At 43.7% G+C, this 13858-nt stretch overlaps 1 protein-coding gene across 2 annotated transcripts in view; it reads right to left on the reverse strand.

Moving 5' to 3' along the window:
- FZD3 (frizzled class receptor 3) overlaps positions 1 to 13858 on the reverse strand; it is a gene marked incomplete at both ends in the record, with an annotated part of 58000 nt that overhangs the window by 15025 nt on the left and 29117 nt on the right. Inside the window, one exon of one of the 2 annotated variants that reach the window (XM_082305236.1) lies at positions 11633 to 12650. In XM_082305236.1, coding sequence (XP_082161362.1) covers positions 11633 to 12650 — 1018 coding nt within the window. The remainder of the gene's footprint in view (positions 1 to 11632; positions 12651 to 13858) is intronic. The other variant, XM_082305237.1, reaches the window with a different exon arrangement.

The raw sequence follows: 13858 nt of genomic DNA on the forward strand, positions 1-13858 counted from the left end.
CATTTGAATGTATCTATTATTTTTAAGTATAGTCTTTACTTAATAATACTGATTTCAGGTCTAGAAACAAATTGTTTAAGCGGAGAGAGTAAACAACTTTCCATATTTGTGTGTTTACAGACTGTATTCTGAACTGCTTTATGTTACACCACTAAGCAAACCTCTCAAAACACCCACCGCGGGAGCTGGTTGCCCACATTGTGCCCCATGGGTTACATAGAATCATGGAATCGTCAAGGTTGGAAAAGACCCTTAAGACCATCGAGTACAACCGTTAACCCAGCACTGCCAAGGCCACCACTAAACCATGTCCCTCAGCACCACATCTCCCCGGCTTTTAAATCCCCCCAGGGATGGGGACTCAGCCCCTGCCCCGGGCAGCCTGGGCCAGGGCCTGACAGCCCTTTGGGGGAAGAAGTTTTTCCCAATGCCCAACCCAACCCTGCCCTGGCGCAGCTTGAGGCCGTTCCCTCTCGTCCCATCGCTTGTTCCTGGGGAGCAGAGACCGACCCCCCCGGCTCCAGCCTCCTTTCAGGCCGTTGCAGAGAGCGATGAGGGCTCCCCTCAGCCTCCTCTTCTCCAGGCTGAGCCCCCCCAGCTCCCCCAGCCGCTCCTCCCCAGCCTTGTGCTCCAGCCCCTGCCCCAGCCTCGCTGCCCTGCTCTGGCCACGCTCCAGCCCCTCCATGGCCGCCTTGGGGTGCGGGGCCCAGCGCTGAGCACAGCACTCGAGGGGCGGCCTCCCCAGTGCCCAGCGCAGGGGGACCATCCCTGCCCTGCTCCTGCTGGCCACACCGTTCCTGACACAAGCCAGGGTGCCCTGGGCCCTCTTGGCCACCTGGGCACCCTGCTGGCTCGTGTTCAGGTGGCATGTTACAGATACGGTGACTGCAATCACAATTTCCTGAAAAGCTTCCAGAAGAAAATCTATTGCCAACCGTAAAACTGTCAGAGCTGCTCCATCCTGAGACCAATGACATTCAAATGTAAGTACCCTTCCAGGACTGAAGTTTTAAAAATTTGTTGAAAATAACAATGATACTCTGGAATCACTAGGAATAAATGCACAAAAGTGCAGTATCCCCAAAATTTATTTGTACCTTGTGTTTCTGGGCTGACGGGACAAGTCGTTCAATAGTCAAGGAGCGCTCCAGAGAGCACAACAAAAGCCATCTTACGGAAATTCACTCGGATGCGGAATATCGGACTTACAAACGTCGAGGTTCAGCATTCACTGAGATTTTGGCAGAGATCTACAGTTAACACCCCATTAAAGATCTTCTCTTTGCAAGCTGGTCTACAGCTATTTTGAGATGACTGTCCAACATCTCAAAGCAACTCTGAAATCCAGTGAAAGAGTCATCATCATTAACGAATGCATTGCTATTCAGATTTTTTAAATGCAAATTATAGGCAAGTTCCTTCAATTTATTAAAATTAAAAGTTCAATCTTTTTTTAGGTGACCCATTTCCTAACGCATGTACTGCAACATTCAATTCTGGCAGTTAAGAGTGGCTGGTGCTTCAAAACCAGGGAAATCAGACCTCCTAACTTAGTTTCTGTTGCCATTTTAATAGCAATTAAAAGAGACAGTGGAAAAAGAGAGCTTCCTTAATAATCAGAATTAAAGGCTGTTCTAGATATAAAGCATGCTTATTAAAATGAGAATGGAATGAAACTGAGAACTCAAAAATAGCAAGATCTGACCTCCTTCGGCAAGTCACCCTCAGCAAAATACTGAATAAAAAGAAAGAAAGAAAAAAGACCAAGACGACCTTGAGGAGTCATACTTGGGTGCAAGTACAAATCAACCCGTCTGAAGATAATGGTTGAGAAATCAACATTTCCCTTTGTCTCTAGCTCAGTCAATCCAATTAAAAAAACAGCCAGAAATGAGTCATGTGAATGAAATGATTGCTTTCACTCAATATGTTAATTGACTGGAAATTGCATACATGCCAAGGTGAGATAAGAGAATACATTGCATCTCGTGTAGGATTTATCAAAGTCCTGGATGTGCAAGGAGGAGACAGGACTGATGTTGCTAATGCTGAAAAGGAGAATTCTGAGAAATTAACTTGAGTTATTCTTTTCCTTGAATATATTCTTTTTTCCTAAGTATCTAAAATAGGAGAAATTAACTGCATCGCTGCTAGGAAACACTGTAATACTGTGATTAATGCTGTTGTTCTGAGCTGACATTACTTTTGTTTTTGAAAGAAGCCTAACTCGTAATTCTGATTTGCTCGGTCTCTTCTGAGTAAACAGCAATACAGAAAATATGTTTTTATCTCAACCTCTTTTTTCTTTTTAAGGACAGAATAATTACATTCTACAAGAAGCAGTTCCTTAGGGCAGATTTAAGCAAATCCATTACCTCTTCTAAGAGGAATTCTAAACAATAACTAATGAAAAAGAGGGGGGAGGAGAAATCTAGATTTATAGACATCTCTAAATATATTCTCTTTATGCCCGTGCCACGCACAAACGGTGCTAAGACATTTCTTAACAAAGCCTCTTTTCTGCATCCAGCTTAGTGCACTCCCCCGCATGCTTCTGAAGACCCACTGCAACACAGATGGTAAAACAGCTGAGACATTTTGTATTTAAAGATAGTGGCAAGACCCCTGAGTAGTGGGGAAAATGGCAAAAACTGGAAAATGCCATGTACTGCAGTCGATAAAAATGGGGAAACTCCATCCCAACTTAATCAGCACCCCAAAAACGCAGACTCTACGGCTCAACAATTACTTCTTGCCACTGTTTTCGGCAAGATGTTTGCAAGCCCCATCTTTTCTTCTCTTTGGTCCGCGCGTGCAATTGTTCTAAAGCACTTGTGCATGAAAATAAAGCCTGTGTCAACGGGGGTTACACTTCGCCCATCACGCAGCCATGGGAAAAGACAGTCTGCTACAGAGCATTTCTTGAGTGCATGCGAGTCAACGATGCCATCACAAAATTTAGAATTTCTATAGTAAATTCAAATGTCTATCAAGAATTTTTTTGGGGGAAAGCACTATAAAAACTGAATACAAATACAATTTATAAAGTAAGGTTTTTTTCTTTGTTTTTGTTCTCTTTTTGGGGGGATGAGGGAGAAATGAAGAGACGTAGCTGCAAAACCTGAGCTGGAACTTACAGCAGTTTGTCTCAGTGTCTCTTCTGCTCCTGCCCCATTTTATTTAAAAGTAGGCACGATAAGATAGAATATTCAGCCGAGTGAAGGAACAGCAGAGCAGATGACTAAACACTCCCATACTCTTGGCTCTCAGCCTGCCGTTACTGTACCATCGCAGTCGCTTTTCAGTTGGCACCTGTTCATAAGCAAAGCTTCCCTGTGTTGAAACGGTTCCGCAAGCCGGCGACGCGGGGTCTCTGCTCTCAGCGACGTTCCCGCGGTGTTTGTTCGGGGCACCAGGCCTCAAGGAAAGGAAGGACAAAGCCATGCCGAGTGGGAACGAAACACGCTTGAAAACCTTGCCCCTACCCCTGCTCCGTAGGCAGCCTTTAAAAAGGATGCAAAACAAACAAAGCGATTTATAGTTGTCAGGAATCCAAACCAGTCTGAAATGAAGAGATTTTTATCGTAACAGGGTTAATTTTGAGACATCTAAAACAATCTTGAAAACTTAAGAGTAAAAAAAAAATGAGCTGCGATTAGGTCAAAAAGTACATTTGTGAAAATGGGAAACAAGAAAACTGACTAAAACTTGAGCCAAAATTATCAGCAGGTGACAGAGATTAATCCTAACATCAAAATCCATTTCTCCAATGTTAATTGTCAAATAATGCATTAAAATAATCTGTAATGTGATACAATTTAAATATTAACTGAAATATATTAGCAAGCTTGGACTTTGTTTTTCTTTGTGCCTGTACTAGATACATATAACTGCCACTGACAGACCAGAGGTACTATTAACAAAACATTCTTTCCATTTACGCTTTTGGTATCTTAGGCAACCACAATTAATCCTCTCTTCTCGATCCGACACCAGCAATGAACAGAAGTGAGTGGGTGAGAACTCCCATCTTCAGTAAAAACCCGTTTGACATTATTACACAGCAAGATGGGGCCTCGTCTTGGAGCGAAATAGGTAGAGGGGAGAGGGAAAAAAATTGTCTGGATTGACTGTCTATTTTTGTTGCTGATAGAAATGACATTTGGTATTACACCATCTTACAGCATCGCTCTTAATAGTTAAGTCTTTAAAAACACCAAGGCGGGTTTAGTTTTTTAAAGCAACGATCAGAAGGAAAATAGAAAAGATTTAAAGAGATAGGCATAGTGACTGCTTCAAGAACTCGGTTAAAATGACACTTGCAAAAATAGTTGTCGTGCTTATTGTTCTTGCAGAAAAAGTCTTCTCCCTCAGCGGCTGAAGCGTGCTTATATGATGCTTAGCAAAGCAAAATTATCTGTCCGTGGGATTCCCAGATGCAAGCCTATCTCCTTCCAGGTACTGCGGGCTTAGGTGCTTATTTATGTCCTTTCTTCCAAAATAAGCAAAAAACATGTTACCGAGTTTTCTTTCTGGAATGACTGTTATTCAAATCAAGACCGGTCAGGATATAAAAAGCGTGTTTGAAGGCTGTTGAGGCATATCCTGATACTGATGGGGAGAGATTGCAAAAAACCCCCAACCTCTTCTCCCCTTTCCCCCCAAAAAACTTACCCAGAATTTTGCAGCAAAAAACCGAACATAAATATATCCAATAAGAGCAAAAGTGACCCCTTCAAACAGACGATAAAGTAAGTCAGGGTACGATTCATCTGAATGTCCAGTGAATCACTATAAAATTGCCCATTTCTCTGCTTCAGCTAGAAAAGGAGGCTGGCATGCCTGGCTCAGATGGAGACATCCGAAATCAGATAAATGGATGCTGCTTTCAGTAGCGGTTCTTGATTTCCACATTGTTTTCATTCTAATACATGCCCATTATTTTATCTCTGAAATTCCACTGGTTTCTATGAGGTCAAGCCCCAAAGCTAAAGAAAGAGATGATCGAGGGAAGCAGACACTGCACAGGCCCAGTGCCATTCCTTGGTTAAGTCGGTTGTAAACAGACTCCATAGCTGGATCAATACATTTCAACGCTTTCCCTGTCTAAATGTACTCATTGCTGTTTTTCCTTCTGGTTCTGGGCTTAGGAATCTACCTGGAGTACATTACAACGACTGAGCAAGACTCGATGGATATTCTGGGCTTAGGAATCTACCTGGAGTACATGACGGCAACGACTGAGCAAGACTCGATGGATATTCAGCATCCAGCACAAAATCAAGTTCTTCATGAAAAAGAAAAGAGTTTCCAATACAAGCCCAGAGTTTGCAATTTGTTCTACACTCACCCTGGTATCAAGTCTTCCCCATCAACGGGAAAGCAAACGTGCTCTCCACATCTGCTTCATTCCTCTCAATAATAGCGAAAAGATAAGCAGCGAGCACCACCTTCCCTCTCAGCAAGTTAGCACTAAGGTCTTTTAATCCGGTGAAGCTACCTGAAGTGGGGAAATGATGAATATCAGAGCACAAGCAAAGATAATTCATACTGCTTAGATCATTTCTCAAGGACTCCCACTAGGGCAGCAAATAAATAGTTTATTTTTCTTTTTATTCTCTTTAATATCTAAATCAGATGTCTCTCCCATCAGCACAGTGCCTAGCCTAGCCCTGAAGCATTCATGGAAACTGTGGAGAGTCTATTTACGTTTGGATTTAAAAGAAATGAATATGAACTCAGGACCTTCTTTACAGGAAATCTGATTTTGTGGTTCAGCCCAATAAACCTTTCCAGGCCTAAACTACCTTACACAGTTCCATTATGGGACTAAAAAAAGAGGTAAAAGCTTTTAACACCATATTCTGCCATCCCAAGAAAGCAGACACATTTCCTTATCTTGGGAAGACGACAATGAGCGCTTTCTTCCACCTTTGAACGTTTCTGGCTTGATGCAGCCCTTTCCTTTTCTCTGGGCTAGAAACGCTGTATTGACCGTTTGAACTCCTGCTTTTCATAAGAGAAACGTACATTACAACCAGCTCTGAAGACAGACTTTGCTGAGTATCCGTTTCACTTTGTAGCCAAATTCATCCCAGTTTTGAGACAAATTTTCATAGATTGGGGCAGGTCACTGCATTGATTGCCTTTGTAATTTCCAAGAGGAACAAAACTCTGACACTCTCCTTGTGAAGAACGAAACACCGTAGTGCCTGGAGGACAAGAATATGTAACAGCAGCTAAATGCACGTCAAACTTCTTTTTTTTCCCCTTTTACCCTACTTTTTACCTTACATCAGATATAGCTGAGGTTAGATGTCTGACAGAAAGGATCTTACAGCTTTTATGGCAACAGGAATTTAAAACCTGACTGGACACAGTCCTAGGCTGACCCTGCTTGAGCAGGGGGGTTGGACTAGCTGATTTCCAGAGGTCCCTTCAACCTGAGCAATTCTGTGCTTCCGTAAAGCGACTGGCCAAAATGTTATCCCAGTCCACCACTTCATCGGAATCAGTTCCCACAGCATGACGTGCTCCACCAACGTACAAGGTAGAAATGGCAAAATAAGAGAGGAAAGAGACAAACCTTGAAAGCTAACCATTGGGTCAGGACTGCAGACTAAAAAGCCAAGCCAGTACCAAGAAGTTGTTAAGAATGGTAAAATTATTAGAGAGATGATGATGATGATGATAGCCACACTGAACAGCAATAGGAGCACGCAGAATCTTATTGCCCCAAATGTCCCTCCTTGAGCCCAATGTTACAAAAATCCAGCTCCTTGTTCCAAGGCTCTGCCCTCGGAACGACGACACAGAATCATAGAATCGTTAAGGTTGGAAAAGACCCTTAAGATCATCGAGTCCAACCGTCAACCTATCACTGCCAAGCCCATCTATACCATGTCCTCCAGCACCACATCTATCCGTTCTTTAAATCCCCCCAGGGATGGGGACTCAGTCCCTGCCCCGGGCAGCCTGGGCCAGGGCCTGACCACCCTCTCGGTGAAGAAGTTTTTCCTAATATCCAACCCAACCCTGCCCTGGCGCAGCTTGAGGCCGTTCCCTCTCGTCCCATCGCTTGTTCCTGGGGAGCAGAGACCGACCCCCCCGGCTCCAGCCTCCTTTCAGGCCGTTGCAGAGAGCGATGAGGGCTCCCCTCAGCCTCCTCTTCTCCAGGCTGAGCCCCCCCAGCTCCCTCAGCTGCTCCTCATAAGACTTGTGCTCCAGACCCTTCACCAGCTTCGTTGCCCTTCTTTGGCCACGCTCCAGCCCCCCCATGTTCTTCTTGGAGCGAGGGGCCCAGCGCTGAGCACAGCACTCGAGATGCGGCCTCACCAGCGCTGAGTACAGGGCCACCATCACCTCCTTGGTCCTGCTGGCCACACTAATCCTGACACAAGCCAGGATGCCATGGGCCCTCTTGGCCACCTGGGCACACTGCTGGCTCATGTTCAGGTGGCTGTCGACCAGCACCCCCAGGCCCTTTCCTGCCAGGCAGCTCTCCAGCCACTCCTCCCCCAGCCAACACGATATGGGTAGAACCACCGCTGTTACAAACAGAGGCAGAAGGAGGAGCAGCAAAGCGCGTATTTTCAACCGTAGCAAAAGAGATGACTAGATGTGATTATTTTATGGTTGGATTGTGTCACGCTTCCCTCCTGTTTTCCCTTCATTTCTGCGTTTTACCTTGATGTAAAATTGCGCTATACTCTCATACAAAAGATAATATATGAGATAAAAGTCTGACCTGAAGAACACGTAATGCGCACAGCCCAGTTCAACTGCTACGTTTATGACGAGGGTATCAGGTTCTGTAGCTAGTGAAAATTAATTTCATTTTCCACTGCATGAACTCCCCTCACGCAAAAACATTAATCTATTTTTTGAGGCCAAGCATGAATTCATTTTTTAAGGCAATGAGTGAAAAGTGGGATACCAACATAAAATTCAGCTCCTCGTTTGAATATTACTGTGCTGAAAGCAGATTACAAAGGCACTGTTCCCCCCTCCAGAAAAAGAAAAATGTCCCAACCTCAGTGAAAATGGAGGTGGATGGGTTAAAATATTTTTAGGCCGCTGTGAGCAGATATTTCACAGAACAGTAATAGTGGCTGGAAGGATTACATCGCTGCAATTACTGTGAATAGTCCTAGCATCAGAAACAATAAAAATAATTATCTCTGGTAACACCTTAGTCAATTTGCCATTATTCATATTGAAAGAAGGATGCTCTAATATAGCAACCTTGATATTTTTAACTATATTAAGAGATTTGTCCAGGTTGATACAAAACCCAACTCCCTTAGTTGCCTGTTTAAGTTGACATCCACAAAAACAATGCATTTCCCGCACGGTGGGGAAAGCGCAACTGAATTTCTTAAACATATTAGATACCTTGTATATACTGTAAATAAACCTCACCTCAATGTAGTAGCTGTTTTTTCCTTATTAAAGGAGACTCAAGGAAGTAATATTCACTCCACTCAACTTTTGATGGCTCACCTCAGAGCTCATCTGAGCCTTCACAGCCATGGTACAAGAGGGGCGACTGCTGCCTGTTTTAGAATCATAGAATCATGGAATCGTTAAGGTTGGAAAGGACCTCTGAGATCATCGAGTCCAACCGTTAACCCAGCACTGCCTGGTCCACCTCTAAACCCTGTCCCTAAGCACCACATCCACACGTCTTTTGAACACTTCCAGGGACTGTGACTGCACCCCTGCCCTGGGCAGCCTGGGCCAGGCCCTGACAGCCCTTTGGGGGAAGAAGTTTTTCCCAATACCCAACCCAAACCTGCCCTGGCGCAGCTTGAGGCCGTTCCCTCTCGTCCCATCGCTTGTTCCTGGGGAGCAGAGACCGACCCCCCTGGCTCCAGCCTCCTTTCAGGCCGTTGCAGAGAGCGATGAGGGCTCCCCTCAGCCTCCTCTTCTCCAGGCTGAGCCCCCCCAGCTCCCCCAGCCGCTCCTCCCCAGCCTTGTGCCCCAGACCCTTCCCCAGCTTCATCGCCCTTCTTTTACCTGCTGTTGCTGCCCAGACAGCAGATTAAAGCTACTGCCTGAACCGCAGCAGCCCACGATGCTACAGAACACTGAGGACCGGGATGTGCTCATGGGGAAGGGAGCTGCTGCCGGCTTTTACAAACCCTTCCCCTCCTTCCTAGTCTCTCCCAGAAACTTGGTGTGCCGAGGACAGTGAGGGCAAGGTAAGGTAACATGAGCTCCTTTTTGCCCTGCACTTACTCCTCAAAGAGAGGGAATATTGGGATATTGGTTTCCTGTCTCTGCGGCAAAAAAAGTTTTTATTTCACAAGGAAAGCGACAGATGCCTCCCTGACAAATAACCATAATCATACGTAGCCAGGTCAACCCAGGAAACACCCAGGTAGCCAGAAATCAAGATTGAAGCATACAGGTATCCTGTTGCTTCCTCCATTTTGGGAGTATTTAGCCCTTTAGGTAGTCAAAGACACATGATGTCCATTTTTCATTTGAACTCCAGCTGCCGAAGCCCTCTTCGGTTTAGCAGCAGCCAGGAGAATCTGCAGCAAATGATTAACCCCGCGGTCTCTCCCGCACGAAGCAGTCGCACGGGAGGGAGGCAGGGAAGCACGCCTGTAGCAGCTGCCTACGCCAACTCCCCCGTTAGCCATTTTCCAGAATGAGTTACTGTGGCATCATCCTCTGATGGCAAAGATGATGTAACGGTTGAACGGACTGATGGAGCTTTAACCTCGGATTTGCTGGTGTTGGAAAAAGTGTGCCTATGCAAGCAGCAAGTTCCAACTACCATGACCCTGTGTAAGTTTTGCACATAAAACCTATGTCCACCGTGGAATCAACTACAGCTCTCAATTTGGGATAGTCTAATCTCAGCCACCGATATTCAAATATTTGAAGTTCAATAACATCAAGGCTTAGAAAAAATATGGTCTTATTTTGCAAGTGAGTGGTCTCTTCACACAGCTTTAAATTTTCCCCTAATTTAGTAATAAATTTTACTAGCACGATCTAAGGATAAAATTGTTTTTCCCCACAGCTTTGGAAATCTGTTTCAACTCTAAGTCTGGATAGTTTAATTAGGGAAGCATGTTTAGCTTAAGAAAAAAAATTGGATGGGTTAGAAGAAAAACTCTTCTAATACTGCCTAGGGTCTACGGGTCCTTCAACCCAATTTGATTTGAATGAAACCATTATTGTTCTTTTGACTCCTGCTGAGCCATTATGTTCACGGTTTTGTAGAGGTTTGAGTAGCATTTTACTACATGTTTTTGTTATTCCACTAGCCAGGATTTTAGCTTTTAGACATCAGAAGTTTCAAGGTTTAAAACAGTTTTTGTTCAACATTCTGAGAAAGCAATATCCTTTTAATTTTATAGATTCCTACAGCAATTTTAGATTGGCACGTGGTGGGTATTTGAAATTAACTGAGAGAAAACTGCGTGTCCCTCTTTTTCTCTCCTTTTAAGCATCAGTCAGTTTATTGTATTAAAACCTGCAGCAGTGACGACTCAATCAAGCAAACGGGACTGAACACACCCACTGACAGATATTTCCTGCCATAAAAATGCTCACACGTTGGATGGGAGGGAAGAGTCACACCCTAATAAAATCTAACAGAGAAAACAATAAAAAGGGTTAAAAGGTAATAAAAGGATTATTATCAAGCCATATAGACTAAGCCAAACCGTTAAGTGATATTTTATTGCATTAAAATGTGAGCTTTGATGATCCAGCTGTTGTTTTAACTGCTTTAGAGCCAAAATACTAACTTTTTTTTAATACCCCTGTGTGTGCAGCTTTATAATAGATGCTTGCTGTACAGCCTTCTTGAAATAAAGTTGCGTTCAAATAAGTTGCAGAAAATATCTACGCCATATCATTCCAAAAACAATTTGCCACTTTGGCTCAAAAAGGAAAGTAGGCTTCAAGTAATTAATACTTACAACACTTTCTTTGCAACTGCACCAGCATAACACTGAAGTGAACAGTGGGCAGTTTGGTACCTGGTGCTCTTAGAGGCTTCTGTTCCTGTGATAACTCAGTTAAACAAATTGAGCAGGGAAGCGTAACTTCCTTGAAATAACAAAACTGATGAGCTGTAAGCTCTGTTTTTCTTCAGAAGACACTTCAAGTAAGATTTTTATAGACGTTTCTGACATGCATAGACTGCTCTAAAATGAGCACAGAACCTCTAGGCTAATCAAGGCAACAAAACTGTTACAGATGAACAACAAAAACCAGAAAAAGCAGTAATCAGGCTGATGACAACTCAGTTTGAATGCCAAAATTCCTTCAGAGCAAAACTTCTAACACATCTCTAATGACCAAAAATAAACTCATTAAGTCCTGTTCTTGAAGTTGGTTTAAAATAGCATCTTTATATCCTGTATAGGTCCCATACAGCCCAGAAACTCCACAAAAAACCACCAAGCAGCTGATGCAAGCCTCCAATTTTCCAATAACACCTAGTCTTCCAGAAGGCCTAATGCATTATCCAAATAATCGGAGTATGGCAAGAACCTTCCCTTGTAGAAAGAGCAGCACTTTCAGTTAGGGATGACAAGTAAGTCTGAACATATCCCCTCATTACCCATTTTCTGCACTCCTGAATACGTCATATTGGTTTCCTCACCTGATAGGGACACGGGATGTGATATTCTCTGCAGCGTTCTTGAATCCACGTCGTCTCCCACACACCTCGATAAGCCTGCTCATAGAAATAGCAGCCAATTACAACCAACAGTGGCACGAGGTACAGAACACTGAACACGCCAATCCGGATCATGAACTTCACTAGTTTGTCCTGGTTCTCTTTTTCTAATGGGATCTCAATGCGAACCCGATTGAGAGAGATAATGCCAGCTAGCAGAAGGGAAACTCCAACCACAACATAGAGGCAGAGAGGTGCAAGTACAAAGTATCTTAATGCATCCACATCATAGAGGCCAACAAAACATACGCCGCTAATATTGTCACCTTCAATTTTATTCATTGCTAAGAGGATGATGGTTAGAGTTCCTGGAATGCCCCAGGCACTGGCGTGGAAGAGCAATGCTTTCTTCTCGATTGCTTCGCTGCCCCATTTTGGCACGGCTGCCAAGAACCACGTGATGGTAAGAATGACCCACCAAACGCTGCCAGCCATGGTAAAGAAATAGAGCACCATGAAAAGCATGGTGCAAGCTTTGTTGTGAGAGCCCTGCGTCACCGTGGAAGCCTTGTACTGGGCAGGGCTAGATGCGTTACACGCTACTCGGTCTTCAAGCAGAAAGCCAATGAAGAAAATTAATGACACCATCATGTAACAGACAGCGTAAAATATGATCGGTCTTTCTGGATAGCGAAATCTTGTGACATCGATCAGAAAAGTTAAAAAAGTAAACAAGGTGGCCGAAAGGCAGACGATGGAGATCACTCCGATGAAGTAGCGAGCAAAGGAGAGCTCTTCACGCCGGAAGTACATATTTGGGCAAGGAGGAGAACAGTCCCGTACGCTCAGGAAAGAGTAACCCAGGTCAGGGTCTATTTTCAGCTCCCGAGGACACCAAAAACCATAATCCCTCTGTACTGCTATTGGGGCCTCTTCTGTGGGCTCCCCAGCTAAATTGAGGTCAACAAGGCGAGGATATGGCTCATCACAATCTGGGAATCTAAAAAGTAAGAAAAGAATTATTTACAAGCAATATACACATACTTTGCAAAGACTAGTAACCTTACTTACACGTCTGACTTTAGACACACTACCTGGAGCAAAAACAAAGACAAGCCACATAACAGGTAATCCATGATATACCGCACTATGTTTAAACAAACTCTATAACTCTTTGTCTCAGAATGCAGTGAATGTTGAAACTATAAAATATGTTTAAAAATAAACCAGAGAAATAAATGGACAAGGGGCCCGTTGGGGCTTTAAGCACAAAGGTGAGGATACAAAATCCATCTCAGGAAGACTATAAATTTAGGCGTACTGTAAGCTGAGACTACGGGCCCAAAGAAGCATGATTTTATAGAACATTTTAAAACCTTTGCCTAAGCAACTCTACCAGCTGCTATCAAACAGGACGGTGAGCTAGTTAGACCAAAAATCCAACCTAGCACTACTACTAGCATTAATAAATTGAAATGATGATTAAGATATTTCTGTAATTAAGTAAAGCTCTGACTGGAGGCTACGGGCTGCTGGAGACGCAGTCTGAAGTTTTGAAGGAGAGACTGGAGGGATTCCACGCATAGCTGTCGGGTTCTTCCCTCCACGAGATGTTATCGCCTCAGCGAGCGCAGCTTAAGCTAAATAGGCCTGTTCCTCTGCCACAGCTCATGTCCTGGCACAACGGCACTAACACACCACCAGCAAAGTTTTAGTAGTTTTAGCTCTGGTTTTGAAATTTCGCTACCTGGGCCTTACTGAGGAGATGGGAGGACCTAAAGGGTCCAGGCATCTCTTTGGAGTATGGAGTTAGAGGGATCTTTGATCCAGATTATCAGGACTTAGCAGCATCCTCTGACTTATTCTTTTGCTAAAAGAAGTTTTAATTATTTTTCATTCTCTCCAATCCAACTATAAGGGAGACTATTTCTTCCTGTTTGTGCTCCTGTATTTTATTAGCTGTTGGAATCACTTATAAAAAATAAACCATAAAGATACTGTTTTCAATTTCAGGTATATTCTGTTTCAAATAGATTGGAACATCATTTAATACTTTTCTGTACAGTTATTTGTGTAATGTAAAGCTGAAAACATCTGTTTGCACACAAGCTCAACAAGAGGTAGATGCTCTGAAAACAGAGCTTTGAGATTTTATACACTCATCAAAACCAGCCAGCTCCCCCTTCAGAAAGAGACTATTAATCTCCG

This window comes from Platalea leucorodia (assembly GCF_965183815.1).
Source record: "Platalea leucorodia genome assembly, chromosome: 3".
NCBI classification, from domain to species: domain Eukaryota; kingdom Metazoa; phylum Chordata; class Aves; order Pelecaniformes; family Threskiornithidae; genus Platalea; species Platalea leucorodia.